Source organism: Diadema antillarum, unplaced genomic scaffold, assembly GCF_040938485.1.
Source record: "Diadema antillarum isolate AM-2024a unplaced genomic scaffold, OU_Dant_1.0 seq00001281_RagTag, whole genome shotgun sequence".
Lineage (NCBI taxonomy): Eukaryota > Metazoa > Echinodermata > Echinoidea > Diadematoida > Diadematidae > Diadema > Diadema antillarum.
Window position 1 is genome coordinate 156,203 of NW_027272061.1, and position 15,498 is coordinate 171,700.

At 39.3% G+C, this 15,498-nt stretch overlaps 1 protein-coding gene across 1 annotated transcript in view; it reads left to right on the forward strand.

Annotated features, from left to right (window-relative positions):
* Positions 1-15,498, forward strand: part of LOC139745644 (uncharacterized) — a 71,159-nt gene that overhangs the window by 37,468 nt on the left and 18,193 nt on the right. Inside the window, exons 10-23 of the mRNA XM_071656043.1 lie at positions 409-462; positions 2,013-2,075; positions 2,783-2,881; positions 3,592-3,645; positions 4,044-4,152; positions 7,328-7,432; positions 8,952-9,128; positions 9,498-9,629; positions 9,815-9,993; positions 11,038-11,226; positions 11,656-11,824; positions 12,419-12,523; positions 13,042-13,253; positions 14,098-14,251. Coding sequence (XP_071512144.1) covers positions 409-462; positions 2,013-2,075; positions 2,783-2,881; positions 3,592-3,645; positions 4,044-4,152; positions 7,328-7,432; positions 8,952-9,128; positions 9,498-9,629; positions 9,815-9,993; positions 11,038-11,226; positions 11,656-11,824; positions 12,419-12,523; positions 13,042-13,253; positions 14,098-14,251 — 1,801 coding nt within the window. The remainder of the gene's footprint in view (positions 1-408; positions 463-2,012; positions 2,076-2,782; positions 2,882-3,591; positions 3,646-4,043; positions 4,153-7,327; positions 7,433-8,951; positions 9,129-9,497; positions 9,630-9,814; positions 9,994-11,037; positions 11,227-11,655; positions 11,825-12,418; positions 12,524-13,041; positions 13,254-14,097; positions 14,252-15,498) is intronic.

Sequence of the window (15,498 nt, forward strand, 5' to 3'; positions counted from 1 at the left end):
CAATTGCAGAATATTTCCTTTGTATGGAGAGAGTTAAAGGTCATCCTTGTTCAGAAGTCAAGATCATTAACTTCATCAAACTTAAAATGAAGAGCCATTTATTACTGGAAGATATGATGATTCCCCTACAAGCAGAGGCATCCTAGCTGACCGTGTGTGCTAATTGAATTGCTTGAGCTATTTTTCCTCTCTTTTTTGTGATGAAAAAGATTTCCAAACAAGCGATAGAGTAATTTGTGCACAGTGGATGTGTTCTTTTCCTCTTATTTTGCCTCATATATATGACTTACTATTAGGCAGAGTAATGACCTAATGTATATTACCTGTGTTTATGTGTTTGATAGTGAATGTCAAATTCCATGTTGCATATATTTTGGATAATGTCCTTTTTTCTGTACACATCATCAGGGTATGAAAGGAGATGTCGGAATGAAAGGTTTTACAGGACCACCCGGGATACAGGTGAGGAAACTACAGTGCCAATGAACTTTCAAAGTTTTGTTGTTCTGCTGCTGATTGGCAAAGCTGTTGATGGAAAAAAAAAACACCTGTGGAACTACAGTTGTAATTCTAAACAAGCTTCGTGTGCATAGACCTACTTACCAAGGTTTTAGTTCAACACAACAATATTGTCAAATCTGTGTGTATTTACATCAGCTGGATTGTACAACTGGAATTTTGCAATGCTGTATTTCTGACTGTTATATGTACATTTAGATTATCATATCTGAGAAGTGGTCCATATTGAACCATTTGTTAAGAGTTGTTTTTATTTTATTTTTTAAAATGCAAGGTATGAGATTTCATAGACACCCAAGGTTAAACTTTTGAAATATGGGAGGATTAAGATAGTCTTCTCTTCTGCCTCACAGTATGTTCGTGTCTGACTTTTACATTATCACATTGTACATACTAGTTTCTCTGAGGCAAGACGTTACACTCAAGTTTTTTTGTTTTTGTTTTTTTGTTTTTGTGTGTGTGTCTTTGTTGTTGTTGTTCTTCTTCTTATTATTATTGTTGTGTTTGTGTGTGTGTTTGGGGGGGGGGGGATTGATCATCAACCAAACACTGATCGTTGTTTAAGAGGTTACAATATAATACATTCATACACTGTGTACATAAAGGGTTCATGAATCAAAGATGCTTAAACTAGTGTGTTTTCATTTAAAAAGGCCCACTTGAAGTGTCATAAAGTGATGATTTTATATTTCATAGAAGTATGTATAAACAATAAGCCACTTTCAGACCAAGAAAATGGCATGCAACATTTACAATCTTTTCTCTTCAACTCCTCAACCAGATATGTGCACAGGGATGTGCCTTCTAAAGATACGATATACAATGCTGATTTAACCCTTTATGTGCCATGGTGGAAACCCCCTGTATGCCACATTATTCTTAGACACCAACATTGTCATGCTTTGAGAAAACATTCTGTTTTTCAAATCAATGTTACTTCAGTAGTTTTCTGTTAAGCTGGACATAATAGTGAGTAAAGTTGTAGAGAAAATGCCAAGCTTTGCTCTGATGTAAATTGTATGACAAATCCATGACTGTTTTTCTTTCACTTGACTTGTAGCTAAATTACCGTAAAGGCATGACGTTTGCACGCAAACCAGTGACAGAAACTTAGAATAAACTCGTAAATCCAGTAGGGAACACCGCTTGTTAGTCAATCACAACATAAAATGCAAGCTATATGTGAGAGGAACGGAAGCGCGAGAAACGTTTTCATTGTACTACGGCATTTGGCGATTAATCAATTAGTTTCGGCGAGTTTGTGCGTTTGAGCAGAATATGCAAAGTTGGCACGCTGTCGACTGAGTCGCACATGTGAACGTGGCACATACAGAGTTAATGCATCGTAGCAAGATTTATATCCAGACATACATGAATACACAGCTTGCAAGCTGTGCATGAATTGCGGCAGTGTTCCATGGGTGAATAGAAAGCAGTCATAAAAGTCATATCCCTCATTTAGCACTTTTTTTCTGTCTTTCTCTCTGTTTTAGGGTCCCCAGGGGCAGAAAGGTTATAAAGGAGAAAAGGGAGAACTTGGTACTCAAGGTCCTAGGGTGAGTATACCAGAAGATATTAATAACATTCAGAGACACTTTCAAGTAACCAAAAGAAGACTTAATAGCGCAGACTGTTCTGTGGATGAGCATTTGTGTTCGAATAATAGGACTGATGTAAACTGAAACAGGAAGTTTTATTGCAAACATTACTGATGTAAGGTGTTATACCATATGCTATAAAAAATTGCAATGATGCTGACCTAGGTAATTGTGATATGTGAAAAAGCAAGATTTTTTTTTTTGTTATAGGAGGTCTAGTCAGATTCAAGTTTCTATGGGTGAATTCCAGTCAATCATATAATTGTATACATTTTTGTACTCTAATGACTTGTCTTTTAATGCTGTAATTATGCAGAACTGAATTCACCATTGACTTTTTGCTGTAATTTGCTAATGAAGTTTTCAGAGGGCAGTTTACAACTGAATTCACTAGCTATGCAGGTGGCAAAATTGCAGTCGTCATTGAATTACTGCAGAGTAGATGGAATGAATCATTTTGTGCTCTTATTTTAGGAGACTTGTGTGAACAAGATCACACTGCTACTTCTATTCACAGGCTGCTTATTTTAGAGCTTTTTGTCATAATAGTGTTAGTGTTACTGCACAACTAAAAATAGTTTTAAAAAAGTCACCTTAACTTCAGCTTCTGATATGTCACAAATATCCTGACACCTGTGCTGTTACTACCTTTTGTTGCTATCCAGGGCAAGTCAGGTAAAGATGGCACCAAGGGTTCCTCAGGGCCTGCAGGTAATCCTGGGCCACCAGGAAACCCAGGACCTCCAGGTTATAACGGACAGCCGGTTAGTATTTTGACTCTGTATACTGCCTTGTTTGTTATCATTCTCTTTTCTTTCGTTCTTTATATGTGGATATTTTTTTCTTTTAAACACAGACTTCATGGTTTCAACCGTGTTCCCATTTTATTACAGCTGTGCGTGATTGTAATCTCATTTTGAATCGTCTCAGTTTTTTTTTTTTTTTTTCCAATCATTGCTTCAATATGATATTTACTTGAGGTGTTTTTTTTTTTTTTAACTTTATATTTAGGATGATACCTCAAGGGACAGGGAATAAGATTTATGGAGTACAATTTCTTTGATACCATATATTTTTGAAGAAAACTGCATAGTGAATTTCTTTAAATTGTTGAAGACGAGTCCTGAGTATACTTGGGCAGGTGTGTATGGAAGATGCATGTTGTAGCAAAATTAGCCCATCCTCAACAGGTTAGGATCACTGCAGTACCTCGTGTGAAACTCTTATATTGCATATTCTTACTCTATGCTGCTAAAGCTCTGCTTAGTCATTGGTAGTCAAGGATACTCTGCATTTTTTTGAATGCATGAACATTAAAGCAGCTGTTGTAATGAGTCCCTTGAACCAATTAACAAAAAAATGAAATATTGTAGCTACATCATTAGTATAACAATAGGGATAGATTTTATGGCTTATTCCCCACCAGACTGTAAACACCAGTGTAATAAACCATGTATTTCTTTTTTAATGCCAGGGAGAGAAAGGAAATGTTGGACCAAAAGGAAGGACTGGACCTCCTGGACCACCAGTAAGTGTAAACAGGATGACCTGTCCACATGTGTAACACAAGGAAAGCTTATTTCATTTGGTTTCATTTATTCGTGCATTTTCTAAACAACGCAGCTGTTAAAATGCTTGATTCTTGAATCAAAAGCAGACGTGACTTTAGGTATAAATCTGAAGAAGTGTGTACATAATAGAAGAATAAACATATTTCTGAAATATATGTAATAGTGTTTCAATATTATGAGAGAGAATACTAAAAAGTTCTGAGAAATGCAGGAGACCACCATTTGACCCAAAGACCCAAGTGTTCTCAATATGCATACACATGCATACAGTTAATATATATATTTCTTAATTTTGTTTTTGTTTAGGGCTTTGCTGAACATAGTCTCAATGAAAAACAAACATATTGTTTTGCAGGGCCCTCCCATCAACACCACTGGCTTAGGCATTGAGGGACCTCCCGGCCCTCCTGGACGAGATGGACCTCCAGGACCCCCTGGGTCCCAGGGAGAAAAGGGAGAAACAGGTGAGATTAACCCTTTATGTGTGTTTTGTGCCAAAAGTGATGGTATTGGTAGATGGTAAAACAGAGTGATTTGTCATGCTAGATGTTGCACAGTTGGTTTATATCTATATAACTATTTTAAAGGTCCTCTTGTACCTTTGGGAACAATGATTTAAAAAATGTTCAAGATATCACATTTGATGCATATGTGTAGATCAGTTATATCACAAAACATTCTACCAAATAAAATTTGTGCAAGAAAACCTAAAATATAAGGGGATATCACTATTTTTCTCGATAAACCATAACTGTAGAAGGTTTACCGGTAGTCTGGAAACATTTTTATTGTAACTATTGTTCACATTTTGTATATTTAACAATACTTAACATCAGTTATATGGATTCAATTTTTACAGCAGTTGTTTCTATCCCTAGCTCACATTTTAGAACTATTTTAAAGCACAAATGCGGTCTCTTTTTTTTCATCTGCAAATCGTAAATTATGCCTTTAAGGTTTGCTATGCATTCCCCACCTTCTACATTGTTACTTACAGCTTCATGCCATTGCCCTATAGGGTGCCAAAGGCATTATGTTTTTAGGTTGTCCATTATGTGCATCTAGCCCACCCAGAATCCAATTAACAATTACTTCACTTTTTTCACTGATGGGTATGTACACTGGAGGGTTTTCTTTCAGCACCGGTTGGCACAGATGTCTGGAAACTAATTGTCAATGAATGGAGATTACTTTCATCCCCCTATCCCTGTCATGTCCCCAATGCTGTCCTGTTGGATTAAGGCGAATGGCTATCCTGATGCTTTAGTAGGCTAGCTAATCTTCAACTACAATTGTAGGTCAAACTCAAATAAATCATATGATAGTGATGAAAAAGCTTGGAAAGTTAAAGGAAACCAACACCCAAATGATGTCATATGCGTACAACGATCTAAAGAAAATAAAAAGAGAATTTCACAAAACTTTACTTTTTGAATAAAGTGCACATTTCTTTGACTTGTTACTGACATATGTTAAGAATAATATCATTCCTCCTGCCTTCTGAAAGAGAGAAGTCAAGTGTTCTTTTGTTATGTGAGAAAAGTGAAAATATGTTGAATTTTCTTTATTGTTTCTTTATATGGTTGTACACATGTGACATCACAAGCTATAGTAGTCTTCTCATCCAGCCTTTAGTGAGCAGAAACTTCAAAAATTCTTAACTTTTGAACGGATTGTCCGATTTTCCTCACACTCTCACTGATGTTCTACGAAGGCCATGTTTATTCTTCCCCTTTTCTGGCCAGAATCAGCGTTTTGATACGTGCTTAGTTCAAAACGCGGTTGCGTCCTTGCTCATTTTGATGTAAACGCCATTTCAAAACGTCGTCTCAAAACGCACAAAATAGTGCGTTTATGATCAACGTTCGTACAGAAACGCTGTTCGAGGGGAAGCATAAACGCAACTCACATCACAAACGCGTTTAAATTACGTCATCCCCATTGCCTTTCCGGTTCACTTGAAATTCGTGCGCCAGGCCAGCCGACCTTGCACTGTGCTGCAAGTGCTGAGCCCTCGAGCTCCCTGTTGGTACATTACTGTACATGGTGACAGAGTTAATGCATGAAGTCTTGAAGAGCTCACTATTATATCATACATTCCGATTTTGTCAACAATTTGTAGATGAAATAAATACTTGTATTTCCTATCATTGTCTACTGTTCATGTATGTGTGTATTAGTAAAGCAATCAAGATTTTATTAGACATGCATGAACAATACACACACTCAGGCCAGAACTTCAAAAAAAAGGGCGCGCCCCAATTTGACCTGCCTCTGCTGAGGTCAGCAAAGCAATCGCAAACGCTCTTTCCAAGACTTGAAGAAAGTGAGCATAAACAGTGCTCCCGTGAATGGCGTTTTGAATCAGCGTTTTGAATCAGTGTTTCAAAACGCTGATTCTGCCTTCGCAATTTGAGCATAAACACACCCTAATATTGCTGCATTCCCTCATTTCACATGTCTATGAGGGTGAACGTGTCCTTTAATTCCCCTCTTCCCTGTCATGTCGCTGGATGAGGAGATAGCTACTAGAGGAAACCCAAACCCAAAGAGAAATGTGGATTGAATGAAAAAGCAGCAACAATAGTAGAACACATCACTGAAAGTTTGAGGAAAATCGGACCATTGATACAAAAGTTTTGAATTTTTAAAGTGTTTGGGTTGGGACCGCTGGATGAGGAGACTACTAGAGTTTGTGATGTCATGTGTGGACAACAATATAAAGGGAATTCCAAAAAAATTGCACATTCTGCACATTCCATCAGCTTGATACTGACATATGTTAAGGGTAGTAATTATTTCCCCTGCTTTCTTCCCCTGCTTTCTGAAAGTGGTTTAATAGTCAAGTGTTCTTTCATTGTGCTAGAAACATGAAATCATGTTTAAATTTCTTTATATTGTTGTCCACACATGACGTTACAACCTCTAGTAGCTAGCTCCTCATCCAGTGGTTCCAACATGAAAACTTTAAAAATTCATAACTTTTGTATCGATTTTCCGATTTTCCTCAAACTCTCATGAAGTTCATTGCTTACATGAATATGATGATGATAATACTGTAAAACCATATATATTTTGCAGGCATTTTAATTTTGCAAATATCACGAGGGCAAAGATTCATAAAATCAAAAGGCATGCAAAAGTTCTTGTTTATACTATATAGATTGAATGCAAGTGGCAGTTTGCAAAAATTCATTCCATGAAAAAGGCTGTCAGCTTCAGTCTGTGAAAATATAGTGTCAGGAATATTTCTAGTTTACATTAATTCAAAGGTTAATATATTGTGGTTTGCTAGAATTTGAATTAGTAACATAATCTAGTAAGAAGATCTGAAATTAATTTATGATTAGTTCACTGAAGTGATAAGGGGGAATGTTTAGTAGTTAGTTTAGTAAAACATTCATCAAACAAGTTTTCTGGTACAGATTCAACCAGGAAAGTCCAATAATAATGTTATTTTGGGTACTGTTAAGGATTAAAATTGGATTTTTTCAAAAAAGTAGACTGAGAGTGAAAGGTCAATGTGTAGTCATATTTGTAAATGAAATGTAATCTTTGTTAGATGTTAAAGTAGTCACTGTATGATGTTACAGTTCATTGGCATGATAATCAACATGTGTACTGCTCTCTCTCTTTCAGGATTCCGAGGTATGGATGGCCAGCCAGGTAGCCCGGGCCAACAAGGAGAACGTGGACCACCTGGCCCACTAGGAATAGGAGAGAAGGGAGAGCCAGGAGCACCTGGTAAGAAGTTTGATCTCTCTCTACAAATTTTCTGTCTTCATCACTTTCATATGAGTTGATATTTGTGACCCGTCACGTCAAAAGCAGCCACAAGTTGCTGGCACCCATAATGAAGAAAAATCAGAATTTAGTTGAGGTACCAAGAAAAATTTAGCATTTTCACCTTACCTGATTGGAAACTAAAGGGTTTTGTCTGCTATAAGCTGAAATTTCAAGCTCTTACTTTACCAGAAAAGTTTAAAGTATTTGATTATTTACAGATATTTTTTTTTTTGGCTTATTTCTGTGGCTACACATCTTGAGCAAGAAATTTGCATGGGGATTTCATAGGCTCTGCCCCTAACAACTGCTTGAAACTAATTGGCTAGTGATGACAATTTTCACTGAAGTAGTTCATTGTCCAAGTTCGAGTTACTAAGCATGATTGATTGTAAACTTGGAGCAATGAATTATTTCTATGGAAGAGAGCCATGGACTTTAGCATGTATGAAACAAATAATAAATAGCATTCACCCCGTCAGCTGACTGGACGTAATCTCAGTACAATGCCAGGAAGATTCAGCTGAAACTGCACAATACATCTATAGCTGTGAATCAGGTATACAAAAAGTTAACCTAAAGACCCCAGAAAGTAGCCAGCGCTGTCTTAATTTACACATTGCTTCTTTTGTGATGACACGATGCAGCTATTCCACGGGCATCGAAAGCTACTATGACTCAAAGAACTCGAATCTTTTTGAAATATGGGGGGGGGGGGGGAAGAATCATACTTGTAGCTGTTCTATCAGCATAACCCCCAATTAAGCTAGAGCATTTGCTAAGTACTACTATTTCTTCACCATCGTGCAATCCTACGATGTATATCCCCTGTGTACTTAGGTGACTTTCTAAGTGAATTCTAAGCCAAATAGTAAACTTCAATTATTATTGATGTACTTTCATTTAATTTTGTGGGGATTAGAGCATTCAGTTTTGCTGAATTATATGAAAGAGGAAAGTCATGAAACATTGCAGTGATATCTCTTTGCGATGGCAACATGTCATGTGGAATGTTACCCGGGCTGCCTAATTAGGGTTAAGCTGATAATCTCCTATTTGGGAATTTTGTTTTAAACATGAGATTGTGTCTTGCACTGTTTTTCTGGCTATTCTTATGTTGGGTCCTGTATACTTGATTTTATATCACACTGATGAGTAATAGAATGATTGAAGCTTTTTGACATTTGTAATTGTTCTCCATGCTTATTAGTAGATAAAACATGTGGAACAGTTATGTGTTTGATTACAGTAGTATACCCAGGAATTTTTTCATTATAATAATAATTATAATAATAGAGAGACTCTTATAAAGCGCTCATTCTACCTAAAAAGATACTCATGGCGCTATAGAACAGAGTACGTATCGTATCACGTTACAACAGTATCACAGAAAATTATAAGAACAATATACAAACAAAACAGTATATACACATGTACATACGGGTAAACAATCTCATGTTTATGTTTGTTATCTGATCAGGAATGCCGGGATTTCCTGGTCCGCGAGGAATCCAGGGAATACCTGGACGAACTGGTGACAAAGGAGACAAGGGTATGGCTGGACTGACCATCACCGGCATGCCGGGAATGGATGGACGTCCCGGTCCTCAGGGACCACCGGGACTTACAGGTCAAGTGGGAGACCCGGGACCGCCAGGTATGCTTGGGTATCAATATTAAGTGGAATGAATCATCCTTTCTGATCACAACACAATAGTGAAATAGTGAAATTTTGAAATATGAGTGTTAAATTCTTTGTTATCATTAGAATAAGCTCTTTTTTTTTTGTCCTGTTATCAATGTTTAATTTGGTATTTGTGATACTTCATTTTCTTGTAACCCACTCTGCCAAGGGTGATCTGAAGGACAAACATGCCAAAAGAAAGCACAATCATGTAATTGTGGGCAACTCAACTTTTGCGCTTGCCATCAATTAAAATCCTGGAGTGTGCTGCTAGTGTAAGGAGCAACCTATGAAATATTTGAAGACAATATGGTAATCATGATTGTTCCCTTCCAACCACAGGACCGATTGGGCCCCCAGGTAATGGCATCCCTGGAGATCCAGGTCCTAAAGGATCCCCTGGAAGACCTGGACCACGTGGCAACTCTGGAGATACTGGGACACCAGGAACACCAGGAAATGTTGGACCAACAGGTGTGTTACATGTTGCAATTTTGTTCAGTTTTGGATTGTCTAGTTAGAAAAAACAACAACACTGGACTGTTAAATATTTCAGGAGACTATGCCCTCAGACTACAGACATGTTGGCTCAGATGTGGAATATACAAATTAATTTCTTCTTTCTCTCTCTGTCTTCTCTCATTCTCTTTTGTCACCAGGTGACAAAGGAGAACCTTGTGAACCATGCCGAGGTGGTCAAGCAGGCCAGAAGGGAGAGCCAGGTCCAGGGGGACGGACGGGCCAGCCTGGTCCACCAGGGGCCCGTGGGAATGATGGACCAGTTGGTCAGAAAGGAGAGCCTGGGACACTCGGTCAAAAGGGAGACACAGGCCTGCAAGTGAGTTGAACCTTGTGTGTCACAAGACCCATGAATAGCTGACAAAAACATTCAGATAATCCTGCAACTTAAAGGGATGGTATAATTTAGGGTGAGATTGGGATTCAGGTTTTGTATATTTGCGATATAACTAGAAATCACTTACTGTATACGCCATATATTTCGTGAATTGGGAATTCCTGACGCTATCGCGAGTGGTTAAACTTGCGATCGTGGAGTCCTGTACTGAACGGAGAAATGTACATGCATACGTCACATCCCCATCAGGATCAGTGTCAATATTTTCTCGTATCTTTAACTTCGCGAATAGCACCTGACTCGCGAAATTCGCGAAAATAAAAACCTCGCTAGAATATTTGGCGTATACAATATATGAAATATTAAAGAACATACAATTTTAAGAGGAATTCAAAGTTCATTTGATAAAAATTGGTTTTGAAATGGCTGAGACATCAAAAAACAAAATTAAACAAAGTAGTCCGAACAAAAGATGGGTCCCACCTCTGCATAGGACTTCTTTGTTTTTTAATATCTCAACCATTTCAAAACCAATTTTCATCAAATAAACTTTGAATTCCTCTTAGAATTGTATGCTCTTTGATATATCATATATGGGGTTTCCAATTATCTCACGAAAAGTTAAAATCCAAATCCCGATCTCTATTAAAACTATACCATCCCTTTAGACTTTTTATAAGTCAGGCAACATTCTCAGGTGTCACGATTTGGTAACAGATGTGACTACTGATGCTTTGTATGGTGTATCTAGTGATGTTTTGTATGGTGTGCTCTGATTAGAAATTCATATGAAATGGTTATAAGGAGGAAGAATAAAAAACTTTATCAATAAATTCAGCTGTGATTGTACTTTTTTGTGTGTATTTGTGAATGGAAATAAGATTTGAGATGGGCAACACTATAATTGATAATTGCCTCACATTTCATAATTCTTTATCAACAGACAATCCTTGTCGCTAATTCAACCATGGTTGTATTCTTATTCTTTTGCTCTCATCCCCCCCCCCCCCCCTCTCTCTCTCTCAGGGTCGTCCTGGCAATGCAGGTATCCAAGGAGAGCCCGGAGCCAAGGGTGAAAAAGGTGACAGAGGATTTGGACGAGGAATCCCAGGGAACCCTGGCCCCCAGGGCAACAAAGGAGATATGGGAGAAAATGGACGGAAGGGTGAACCAGGCCCTCCCTGTACAGCCCAGGAGACACTAAGAGAACTTAAAGTAAGAATTGAGTTCCGGGGGGATTATGACCACTGCCTCTTTAAAACCCACCATACACTCGGATTGAGAAGAACACATTAGTAATGTGTTGGGAGAATGAGACAATTTCTTCTAAAGTTAAGAGTTTTTTATTCATGATACTGCCGCCATGATCGGATGAGATGACAACAATATTATGTGACGCATGGAAAACAATATCGCATAGACAGCAATATACAGAAATAGAAATAGAATTCACCACTTAAATCATTCTCTATCTTTTTAACCCTAAAATTAGTTCACTTTTATCACCTGATTTCCCTTTGTGCTCCCTACCTACTTTTCACCACCTCACACCCTTTATCCTCTGCTTCTTGCCTCATCTCCCACCTCTTGCTCATCTGTTCCCTCTTCTGACCCCACCATGATTTCTCACCCATCCCAACACAGGGAAATCAAGGACTACCTGGACCTCCCGGTGCACCAGGATCCCCTGGTACTCCAGGTGGACCAGGACCTAAGGGAGATCGCGGCTTTCCAGGACAAGGCACTCCAGGTGAACCAGGAGAACGGGGAGAAAAGGGACAGAAAGGACAACCAGGAGTTCAAGGATTTCGAGGTAAATGATGACAAAAATGGATCTAGTCACTGAACTCCCTTACATTTTTTCAAAAACATTTTTCTTCAGATAACCAGAAAAGTTGGCCTATCATGGCTATTTTTCCTCCTTAATGTGCACATCTTGCATGCATTTATCTTTGCAGCGTGGTTTAATCCACGGCCTACACAAACCTTATTGCTTCTGTGAAAAGTCTGTGGGAGTTTCAGATGCTCATGGGGAATGGGTAGATTCATCAGCATATGTCACTGTGCATATATTTGTCATACAGCAAGGAACTCTTTAAACGCTTTACCAATTAAGTATTCCTTGCGTAGTGAAAATTTAAGAAAATAAAAACATCCACAAAAACAAAGATTTTTTTTTTTTTTACTGTATTATGACAAATCTGAAAGATTATGAAGAGTAATCATTAAAAATGTTTACTTTTCACCTTTGTCCAATCGAAAGAGAGAGAGAGAAGACACAGCAAAGCTACAGATGTAGAGTCCTGTATATGTGGATTTATGCTGGCAAGAAGAAGGGAAACACATGTATATATTGTTATGTGTGAAGGAGTGCTATGATCACGTTTTCTTTCATCCACATCTGCAGGAGAGAAAGGTGATATTGTCTACCGAGACAAAGGTTCTCAGGGACCTAAAGGAGAGCCTGGTCCCTCAGGACCTCAGGGACCACCAGGCTCACGTGGTAGCACAGGTCAGTGACTTATTTTCTGAACCATTTTTAACCTGTTGAGAATGGGCTGATTTTGCTACAACACGCATTTCCCATAAATCCTTGCCCAAGTATACCCGGGACTCGTCCTCAAGAGGTTAATGGATAGACATTCCAGTGGATGGGGTGTAATGAACATTGAAATAAGAAACTTTACCTGTATGCTGCTTTTTTAACTTTGTGTCACAAAACTTACACAGACTCCAACTAAGAATATCCATGTAGGCTTCAGAATAATAGGTGTTTTTGTCAACAATGTGCTGAGCTGATTTCCAAATTTTGGGGTATTTTGATATAGTAATCCTCCTGGAAAAATTTGCCACACCAAAAAGATGTCAATGTTTGCGGTACCAGTATTAGAACTAAATGCAAGTTGTCTTGAATGTGTCGACTTATCTGAGAGATAACAAAATAGTACCTGTGAATATCGTACAAAGCTCACCAGGATTGCACCTGAGATGAATCACACATTGTCTTTCTCATTCCCATGTTGAAATCAGGTCCAAAGGGACAAAGTGGTGATCCCGGCCTATCTGGACCTCCTGGTGACAAGGGAAGTCGAGGCCAGCCAGGACCGCCAGGAGAATCTTTCCCTGGACCTCCTGGAGAGAAGGGCTTTCAGGGTGTTCCCGGTGATATCGGAGCTACTGGGAACCCTGGACCTAATGGTCCACCAGGGAACCCTGGTTTGTCTGGGCCTGTGGGACAAAAGGTTAGAAACAGTTGCATATATGGTGTGTGTGTGTCTTTATGATTGTGTTTCTGAGAGTGAACATGGGAAATAGCATGGAAACTTATTGTTCAACTCATGGTTTGCTCTTACTGACAAGGAGGTCATGCATTTATTTCCTTGTTTAAAAACAAGAAATGTCTGATGGAATATGTAGAATTATTACCTCCGCCAAGGGGGGAGGTTATGTTTTCGTTACCGTTGGTTAGTTAGTTAGTTATTAGTTAGTTAGTTAGTTAGTTAGTTAGTTAGTTAGTTCGTTCGTTTGTCCGTGTGCAAAATAACCCAAAAAGTAGTTAACGGATTGAGATGAAACTTGCAGGAAAGGGTTAGAATGACACAAGTAACAAACGATTAACTTTTGGTAGTGATCCGAGAATTTTGGGGGAATTTATGAAGGATTTTTTGATATTTTGGCATGTAGGGTCAATGAACTTGGGAGTTCAGGCTGCGCGTATTTGAGGTTTTCATGCGCGCACTAAAGTGCGTGCTCGAATTTCTGCTAGGGCGAGGCGCGCATTGCAGCTGAGGGTTTATGACGTAACAAAGGCTTCTATATTGGGAAATCGGGCGGCTCTCAGCACACAATGCAGTACGTATGGGTGGAAATCACTGATCTCTGTGGAAGAACAAGATCAGTGCGGGTGGAAATGGGCTGCATGCTTGACGGAGGTCTGCGCTCTTAGAGTGCTTCTCTAGTAATATAAATGTGAATGTTAACATGCAAATGAATAATTCCCAGTGACTGAGCAAGTAGATTACCCCACCGTTTGTGTGTTATGAAACCTTGAACCAATTTCCCTATCCTTTATTGAAATTCATTCAGGGAGAGTCAGGACAACCTGGAGAGCCAGGACCTCAGGGAGGGCGTGGCCAGCCCGGTCAGCCAGGACAGCCAGGAATAGCTGGAGAGAGGGGCAGCCCAGGTGATCCAGGACCACCCGGTAGGAATGGAGATAATGGATCGCCTGGAGAAAAAGGTAGGTCACAAAGGAATTAATAGAATGAATGTGATTGAGATTATGATGAGTTTCTTCTTGCATAGTCCCACCTTTGCACATGTGTGTGAGGGTCTCTGTCATATACTTTGGACTGTCTATGACAAAATTTTCACAAGACTAAACCAGACACGGCAGTGCACCACACAAGAAGTGAATGGTAGACTAGTAATGAACAGTCACAGTCCTCAAGATTAGTCATGTCTACTTTGCTGCCACAAGTGTCCGAAATGTAAAATCCATTGATATGCCTGTCAGAATTGCTAAGACAACCCATAGGAAAGAAATCAGCCTGCGGCATACTGCTGCGGATGCCTTGCCGCAGATCTGCCGCAGACAGGCATCATTTTCACATGCAAATTAGCTGCTGCCGCAGACTCTTCCAGGCCACTGAGGGAGACTGGAGAGTCTGCGGCAGATCTATGCGGCAGACTGTTAATGATGAATATTCATATAAGTACGATTTCAGGAAGAGCTTGTGGTAGATCTGCGGCAAGATTTCTACAGGTATGCAGTAAGTAAGCGGCATTAAGGCTGGGGCAAGTCAGCAGCAAGTCTGCAGCAGATGCCTATTATAGATCTAGTAAATGACCTAACCTACATCGGCAAGTATGCACGAATTATCAGGGCTGCTGCAAGTAAGCGGCAGGTATGCAGCAGTCTAATGCTTAGACTCAGCTATAGTTTACAATTGCAGTGCATCACATGATTTATATACCCACAAAAAATTGTTCTGTTTTATGGCACGGTTACTAAACTATCTGTGGCAGATCTGCGGCAGATCTGCAGCAGGCTGTTAATGATAAATATTCATAAGTACAATTTCAGGAAGAGGTTGTGGCAGATCTGCGGCAAGATTTCTACACATGCAGGTATGCAGTATGCGAGAAGTCTGCCGCAAGTTCCTCTCTGTGGCAGCCTTCCCGCAGAACTGCCACAGACTGTTCCTGCCGCATACTAACAGTTAGTATGCGGCAGGTCTGCAGCAAAGCTTGGTTCTGCCGCATACTCCCGCTTACTCTTGCCGCAGACTAAAAAGTATGCTGCAGACCTGCGTCAAGTCTGCCGGAGATCTGCGGCAGACTTTTCTTTTTCTTATGGGAAATTTCTCATGCATTGAATTCATACTAGTTTATGTTGGTGTCTTAGTGCTTGGTTGTGAACTTTGCCAATAAAATCCTTTTTCAATATTAATCTGTTGTCTTTTTTTCCCCTTTGCTGTTGATAAG